The sequence below is a fragment of the Leucopleurus acutus genome (assembly GCF_964270905.1).
Source record: "Leucopleurus acutus genome assembly, chromosome: 17".
NCBI lineage: Eukaryota > Metazoa > Chordata > Mammalia > Artiodactyla > Delphinidae > Leucopleurus > Leucopleurus acutus.
This window is the reverse complement of record NC_139159.1, coordinates 21,921,783-21,930,792: the sequence shown is the minus strand read 5'-3', so window position 1 is coordinate 21,930,792 and position 9,010 is coordinate 21,921,783. Positions and strand designations below refer to the sequence as shown.

The following is a 9,010-nucleotide window of genomic DNA, read 5'->3' as shown; positions in this document are numbered from 1 at the left end:
CCTTATCTGGTTTCTTTATCTTTACTTAGTATCTCCTTCTCCCATAAATTTTCAGCAATACTCAATAGACTTCAGGGTTAGACTTCTCTTAATGCTGAACTTTCTCCAGGTTATGTCATCAATTTGTATGATTCTTTACTCATTCAATCCTTGGTTAATGCACTCTCATCATATAAGTTTCAGAATAAGCATTGAATCTCTGGCTTTTCACAACTTCCATTAGAGATTAAATTCCCTTTCTGTGTGTTCTTATAAAACTTGGCTGTCCAGTTACCTATGAGAGGTATAGTTATATTTTATAGTTCATTTCCCCTACTACATTGTAAACTACATGTGAACAATGTCCTTATTTACCAGTGTTGTAGGTACTCAATGAATATTTATTCTGTTAAAAGATTTATTCTGTTAAAAGTTGAGAAAGTTTATGTTCCATAAATAAGAGAAAATGTAGCTCAGAACCAAGTAGTGACAAGAGGCTTGAATAAAAGTAGACAATATTGAGAGATAGTAGGAATTTAGGTTAGACAGTACTTGGTTACGGAATTAAATGTGAAGGTGAGGGATGATTATACAGAGTCCAGAGTTTTTTTATTTTTTTAAATTAATTTTTATTAGAGTATAGTTGCTTTACAATGTTGTGTTAGTTTCTGCTATACATCAAAGTGAATCAGTTATACCTATATATATATTCCCTCTTTTTTATATTTCTACCCATTTAGGTCACCAGAGAGCATTGAGTAGAGTTCCCTGTGCTATACCATAGTTTCTCATTAGTTATCTATTTTATACATAGTGGTGTATATATGTCAATCCAAATCTCCAAATTTATCCCACCCCCCCTTCCCCCACCCTTGGTATCCATGTGTTTGTTCTCTACATCTGTGTCTCTATTTCTGCTTTGCAAATAAGTTCATCTGTACCATTTTTCTAGATTCCACATATAAGTGATATTATACAATAGTTGTTTTTCTCTTTCTGACTTACTTCACTCTGTATGACAGTCTCTAGGTCCGTCCATGTCTCTGTAAATGACACTATTTCATTCCTTATTATGGCTGAGTAATATTCCATTGTATATATGTGTCACATTTTCTTTATTCATTTCGCTGTTGATGGACATTTAGGTTGCTTCAATGTCCTGGCTATTGTAAATAGTGCTGCAATGAATATTAGGGTGCATACATCTTTTTGAATTACAGTTTTCTCAAGGTATATGCCCAGAAGTGGGATTGCTGGGTCAATGGTAGTTCTATGTTTAGTTTTTTAAGGAACCTCCATACTGTTCTTCATAGTGGCTGTACCAATTTACATTCCCACCAACAGTGTAGGAGGGTTCCATTTTCTCCACATCCTCTCCAGCATTTATTGTTTGTAGATTTTTCGATCATGGTCATTCTGACCGGTGTGAGGTGATACCTCCTTGTAGTTTTGATTTGCATTTCTCTCATAATTAGTGATGTTGAGCATCTTTTCATGTGTTTGTTGGCCATCTTTGGAGAAATGTCTGTTTAGGTCTTCCATCCATTTTTTCATTGGGTTGTTTTTTTTCTTTTTGATATTGATCTGCATGAGTTGCTTATAGATTTTACAAATTTATTTATGTTTATATATTTTGGAGATTAATCCCTTGTCAGTTGCTTCATTTGCAAATATTTTCTCCCATTCTGAGGGTTGTCAGAGTCCAGAGTCTTCAGTGTTTCCCCAGTATCTAACTTGGATAACTGTACAAATAGTGGTGGTATAAATGATGTAGAGAGATGAATAGTGGAAGTAAGTATTGAAGGTAAAATTAATCGTTCAGTAACATCACATAATTAATTTTAAGTGTCCATGTTATATTTGGGCAGAGTTTTTCAGTTGGCAATTAGTTAGGTTTGTAAGAGACTCAGGAGAGAGATATGTAAGTTTTAGGTCAAGATCTATGATATATATGGTGGCTGGAATCATAAGAGTAGATGAGACCATCTATCAAGTGCAGAAGAGAGCTTCTGAGAAATACACATCTCTTGGGAGAGGGCAAAGTGAGAGTGCCCAATGAAAGAGATAAGGATGTCCAGAGGCAGGAGGAAGAAGTAGCAGATTAAGATGTTACTGTTGTTAAGGTGAAAGATTTTTTCTGAGATGACAAACTTGATCAACAAAATCAAATATTGCCGAAAGGTGACATAATGACCAAACAATATTCATTCAATTTAATCACAAATTAAATGTCAGTGAATGCAATTCCAGTGCAGATAAGTAAGAAGAAAATAGCAAAATTGTGTGAGTCACGAGGTACATAAAGATAAGAAAATACAGACAGTGAGAATAAATACAATTTTTGATAAACTGTACTGTGAAATTAGGAAGAGAGAAAAGGTAGCTAGAGAATTACTTGGCATCAAGCAAGAGTAATTTTTAATGGGAAGGGGGCAGCTTTCTAATGGGAGGGGGCCAAAATAAAATTGCTAAAGAGGAAAACCTTAACAATACCAATGAGATGGGGAAATGAATGGAAGATACTGATGAAGTGAGAATAGGTGAACTATGTAGAAAAGCTATCCTTGTATGTAAAGAGAAAAAGTTATTTAGGGGTGTTTTTACTTTATAGTCTGTGTTTTCTCTGTGAAGTAAAAGTTTGATGGGAGGTGATGTCACCTCGAGATAGTGCTCATCAAATATCCTATGTGCTTATCTACATTTTTCATCCTCCTTTGTAGTTAGACTCTTTTCCTTTGATTAGTTGTGGCCAGTGGCAAAGAAGCAGAATAAAGTGTATCACTTCTGAGCTGAGGTCATTAGGAGCCAATGTCCCTCTGGTCTGGTCCTCTGCTACTGTGACATTGGAGGTCACATAGTCCAGATGACATGGCTGCAAGATGGATCAGGATCATGTGATGGGTAAGGGCTTTACTTAGTAGAGAAATAACTTACTAGTATTTTCCACTGAGATTCCTGTGTTAAATAGATCTCCCTGTGAGAGCTCAGAGAGCAGAGCAAAGGCTGAAATGACAAAGACAGAGGGAGAGATGTTGGTAACATATGGAAGGTGCCTGGCAGATAATATATTAAATGGTAAACAAAGTTGCTGGAGTAAGAGAGAGAGTATATAAGAGATGAGAAGAAGGCCAACTGTATGTAGTATCTAGCGCTAAGGAGTGAGGAGAGAAACAACTGAAAAAAAAAATAAAAAGAATGAACAGAAAGAAGCTAGGTGGTATGCCAACAGAAATCATAAGATTGCTATGAAACATAAAGGAAGGTAGTTTTAAAAGAAGCACAATTTAATGGAGTCAGTTGTTTCCCAAAGGGAAAATCCTATGGGAACTTAAAATAAACCATCTGGTTTGATGATTAAACTTTTATGAAAAAAAATGGAACCATTTCAGGAAAGTCATGGGAGAAGACGCTGTGTTACAGTGGGGAGAGTAATCAATACATTGTGAGGAAAGGTGCCTTCATTTCCAAGAACTGCCAATTGAGAACTGAAGAGAGCATTTAAAGGGAAGGAATAATGTAAGAAAATTAAAAAATAATAATAATTAAGGAAACTTGAATAATTACTAGACAAAGAGGAAGGTATTAGTGAGAGACTGAAAATCAGAGAAAGCTATCTTAAGATGTTGTTATGGACTGAATTGTGTCCCCCCAAAAATTATATGTTGAAGCCCCTCTCAATTTTACTGTAGAAGATAGGAGATAGGTCCTTTAGGGAGGTAACTGAAGTTAAATGAAGTCATAAGGGTGGGGTAATAATCTGACAGGGACTGATGGTGTCCTTATAAGAAGAGGAATAGATTCCAGAGATCTCTCTCCCTCTGCTCATAGAGGAAAGGCTGTGTGAGGACACTGCAAGAAGACAGCCATCATTAAGCCAGGAAGATTGTTCTCACCAGAAACCAATTCTTATGGTATTCAATACCTTAATCTTGGACTTCCACCCTCCAGAACTGTGAGAAAATAAAATTCTGCTGTTTAAGTCATTCAGTCTATAGTATTTCACTATAACAGCCCAAACAGACTAATACAGAGCTTTGTATACTGCAAGGTCTGTATTATACCATATATAATATACAGAAGCTAAACAATGATTCTGAGCCAGAGATTACATCTTGAACAGAAGTGTAATGACACTTGTGGTACTCACAACTTCACGAATTTTGTCAAAGATGTGAAAAAAAGTCAGTCAAACAAAAGTTCTGATAGTGGATATTTTCTTTATGTTTTTGACATAAAGCAGTGTCTGACAGCCTCCCTGATACCCATCAGTATCGCAGTTTTGATTCTGTGGCTCCAGTTCCACATGGCACCAAGATGCTGTGTACCGTCCATTATTGGGTTTTTGGGAGCTGTACCTATTGCCAACAGGTGGGTCAAACCATTGGGGCTCTTCTGAAGTCCTCCCCAAATTTGGACCCAGCTTCAGCTCCAAATCAGAGTTTTCAGAGAGCCCAGGGTGAGGCTCACTTGCCACAGTAGACACGTTGGCTAACGGGTTGCACTGCAGCACCCGCACGGACAAGGACACCATCATGATGCCACCATTCTTCTTCTGCAGGGGCGAACCGGTGGACAGTCAGCTTGGCCCCCAGCACAGCCACCTGCCTGTTCACTCTCTCGGCCCCTGTGACGAAGGTGTTCAGCCCTGGCTTTGAGGTCAGAGTCGTCTCCTCTCTGGGTTTGTGTGAATGGAGGAGCCGCAGCCCTGGTCTGGGTGGTGTCTTGGCCCTGGGTTTCTGGGTTTGGAGGAGTATCTTACCACCTAGACCCCCACGTAGGGCTCAAGAGTTCAGGGGCTGTGGACCATGGGTTTTGGGGGCAGAAGATATTTAACCTGGGGTTTGAGGAAATTGAGGAAGAAGAGGCTCAGGTCCAAGGGCTCCTGGTTTGAATCTCTTGCTTTAGCTTTGAGGGCCAGGGCAGTCTCTCACCAGAAGCTGCAGGATATCATCAGGAACATTCCGAGTGTTCTTGCACATACCCCGGGCAGCTGAGTGGGAGAAGATGACAGGTGCCTGTGACACTTCTAGGGCTCGCCGTGCCACAGCATCTGAGACATGGGACAAGTTCACCATCATGCCCAGGCGGTTCATTTCTGCCACCACCTTCTGCAGGGACAGGATGGGGAGAGGGCATCAGGGCTGCATTTATCTTGTGTGCATTTATCTGTAGGGAACAGGTGGGGCTGTACATTCATGTGGGGCAGGGTATGGAACCTGGGTTCTTACCTCGCCAAAGCCGGTCAGCCGACTGACATTGCTGTAGAAGGGGCGGATACCCTTTGCTGAGCTCTGTGCCCTGCAGGATGGCCAGGGGGCAGTCTGACTGGTGGCCGTGACTTGGCTACCAGAGCCTAGAAAGAGGATCTGTCGAACCGTCTACACCTGCAACTCCCTGGTGCAAGAGGAGGGACCCAAACTGGGCTGTGCCTGGTAGTAGGAGGGCCCTTCTGGGGATTCAGTCTTGTTCTGCAAACCTCCATTCCCCTCCCCACCCAGGTTCAGGGCCGGATCCCAGGGGTAAACTTGCTTTGGGCCCCAGCGTGATCTTGGGCAGATCCCTGCCTCACTGGGCCCTTACCTCCTGCACTGTGTTCACCAGGGCGTGTTGCAGGTGTGGGTGAGTGTCACGTAGTGCACACCCAGCGCCTAGAAGGTACGCAAGATGGAGAGGCTACTGTCCAGTGAGTGGCCGTCCTCCACACCAATGAGGCAAGCCCACTTCCGGCTATTGTTGAGAGCTGAGGGCAGGTAGGTCAGATGATCATTTTCAGAGGCAGGGGAAGCTTACTGAAGTCCCTAACACCTACCACCACCAGTCTGTTTACTTTTTTTGTTTGTTTTTTTGGCCGTGCCGCACAGCATGAGGGCTCTTAGTTCCCCCATCAGGGATCAAACCCGAGTCCCCTGCAGTGGAAGCGTGGAGTCTTAACCTCTGGACCACCAGGAAGTCTCCCGTCTACCTTTAACTGAGGTCACAAGCTCCAGCTCAGAATAGGAGGCACACATGAGGCGGATGAGGTGAATTTGCTCCAGGGTGAGGCACACAGCATCCCGTTCATGGGTCTGGCATGGGACGTAGGCTGACCAGAACTGAGGGAAGGCCAGGGCTTAGTTTGGGCTTTGGAACTCCTTGGGGCTCAGCTGGCACAGCACTCACTGTGCCCGGAAGTCACATGTAATGCGTTGCTTTCTCTGTGGTACTTGGATGCCCGTCAGGCTGGCTCACTGTGACCCCTGTAGCCCCCAGCATCCATGGCATGGCACTTTCTAGGTCACTGTGGTAACTTAGTTCCAATGTGACTAACCTGTGGTCTCTGAGGCCCCCAAAGGGCCCCACATTCCCCAGCAGCCATGGTGGCACCTTGTGTGTCCCTTTGGTACCTGGGCACCTCTGAGACCATCGTTCAGCCTGTCCAAGCTGGTCTGACCATGGCTGAAATTGCGCAGATTAACATCCTGTAGCCCGTTGTGATAAAACTGCCTCAGGACCAGGGGCATCTCGTTGTGGCTGGAGGGAGGTCAAGGCAAATGGGTGGGCTCCTTAGGTCTTGAGATCAGGCAGGACACATTGCCAGGCCTGGGCCAGCCTGGGTGTCCCCACCTCACACTGTCACACAGACTATGGAGCAGCTGCGGCCTGGGCTGAGGGGTTCCCACCAGGGAGGGGATGACAGAGAAGGGGAAGGGCATCTGTAGATGATGGACAGGACATCCAGCGGTGGTGTGAGGGAGCCTCCCCACTAGCTCTGCATGCTCCGGACCCCCTCCCCTGCCCAGGACCAGGCTAGGCCCCCACCGGCCCCCAGCAGCCCGCACACACTGCAGCCACCCACCCGTCCACAAGCGGGAAGTCCCGCATCAGGGCCCGCGTGCGCTCCCGCGGACTTGGGGTGCCGGAGGTGCCCGGCGGGGTCTGCACGGGTTACCTGCCGCAGCAGCAGACCCAGCAGGAGCAGCAGACACAGCAGAGGCCGCTGGTTGAGTGCGCGGGGACCTTCCCCGGGCCGCAAGCTGCGCAGGGCCAGGCAGGCGGGCAGAGGCGGGACTGAGAGGGGCGGGCGATGGGGTTCTGCCAGTGGACTCAGGCCACCCAGCGGCGCGGCCTCGCGAGGGGGGCGGGGTGAGGGAGGGGATACAGAGGCACAGGACCCAGCGACCCGTGTGGGGAGAGCCGCGATCCGCGAAGCCCGGCAGCCACAGGGCGGCACTGCCCTCCCGCCCCCTGCTCAGAGGCAGCTCCCGCGGGCTAAGCTGGCCTCTGCTAACAGCCCACTCGCCTCCCATCGCGGGTTCCCTCCGCCCCCGCCCCTCTTCCCACTCCCACTGCTCCGAGGGAGCGCCCTAGGTTGCTCTCCCCCACCTCTAACCTTCCTGTTCAAGCTGGGGTGCTTCTCTCAGAGGGCCACCTTCAGCCCGAGGCCTCCCGGGAGCACACCTCGTCCCCATCTGCCTGCAGCCGGCCCCGCCCACCCCGACGGCTGCGTGCGAGTGTCTCTGTGTCCACACGTGCTCTGGGCTCCCGGTTTCCCGGTACTGGGCCATGGAGGCTGGTGTGGGGGAAGAGATAGTTTCTGGAAATGGGGGGGTAACCTTGTGAGCTCTGGATTCAGGAAGGGGCCCTCTGCCCCCGACCTTCTCTCTCCACCTACTTGACTCCCCAACCTGCATGACCATTCTCTGGGCACTTCAACCAGCACCTGGGAACCATCAGGAAACTCCCCCACTTCTGTCAGCCAGCCTCAGGAAAGAGCGCCCTCAGGAGTCGCTACACCTCCCCAGGGCCTGAATAGAGGGACTTCTGGGATGTGAACTGAACAACCTTCTGGGGAGAGTCAGCGACCCTTTTACTCAACAGAGCAGGAAGCCAGTCAGCAGGCTATTTGAGTGGAAGGAAATGAAGTCGTTTCCATGGCAGCAGAGCCCCCACCGCAGCAACCTTCCTCCCAGAGCTGCTGGCTGACCTTCTGGCCAGGATCCCTCCTACCTCAGCGTGGAAGGCCCGGCCTCGTGGAGAAGTATAGGTTCTGAGGAAGACCTGGCACCTGGGTTCTGCTGCTACGCTTGCCTCATCTCGTGGCCCGTGTGGCTCCAGCTTCCCCAGAAACCTCAAGGGCTAAGTGCCTGCGCTTGCTCAGAGGCCGCACGCCATTCCCCATTTCCAGCCTCAGGCCCTCCCCCAGCTGCCTCCTCTAGGGACCCCCTCCCACCAGCGCGCGCGCGCTCGCACACACACACACACACACGCACACACATACTGGGGATGTGCCTTCTCACAGAAGCTCAACCACTGAGATGCTTTAGGGGCTGTGCCCAAACTCCTTCATCCCCAGCCTCTCAAGTTTTTCCTCTGATCCCTGGCACCCCCTGGAGCTGTTCCACCTTCGGAACCTTTCCCGGGTGGCAGGAGTGCCTAGCACAGGGGTAGTGACCTAAGTCTGAGCACTGGTGACTCTAGAAATCTGTTACACAAAAACATTTTATTGAGCAGTAAGGGACCCCACTGGGGACAGAAAGGGCTGGCAATAAAGGAGCATGTGAACCTCAGGGAAGGGTGCGTGCTGCTTGACTCTCCATCCTGTTCTTGCTTCAGGGAGCTGGCCTTCCTGGGTCTCTCTATCCTACCTCCTGACACCCCAGGCAGGAGGCTCTTTGGGAAGCCACAGACTGCTGCTTTCTGTTTCAAAAATCCCAGCTCCCCCCTGGTTTGTGGTGGTGGCCGCTGACAATGGCTCAGGGCAGGAGCCCATGTGGTAGACTGCTAAGGCTTCTCTGCACCCTGTCTCTGCTCCTGCATCCTCCTTGGCTAGCAGAGCATAGACTTTGCTTACTTCAGCTCACAAAGTGGCCCCTGAGGATTGAGCAGAGGAACGTCAGGTTTTCTTCCAGGCCAGCTTCAGCCCTGGGATGTTCAGGGCAGGCTCTCAAAACAAACCTCGGTTTCTGAGGCTCCTGGCTTATGGCCGTTTAGTGTAGAAGGAGGCTCCTGGCTGGGGAAGGCTCAGACAGAACGACACAGGTTCTAATCTGTG

General features: G+C 48.1%; 1 protein-coding gene across 1 annotated transcript; it reads right to left on the bottom strand.

The window, feature by feature from the left end:
- Window positions 1–4,165: 4,165 nt before the first annotated feature.
- On the bottom strand, window positions 4,166–6,973 carry LOC309973961 (dipeptidase 2-like; the record flags this gene model as incomplete). The annotated part of the gene is given in 8 exon segments (XM_082858431.1): window positions 4,166–4,531; window positions 4,911–5,087; window positions 5,208–5,277; window positions 5,578–5,627; window positions 5,631–5,719; window positions 5,942–6,071; window positions 6,363–6,489; window positions 6,815–6,973. Coding segments are annotated over 8 exon segments (1,035 nt in total). The 5' UTR covers window positions 6,841–6,973.
- Between the last annotated feature and the right edge of the window lie 2,037 nt (window positions 6,974–9,010).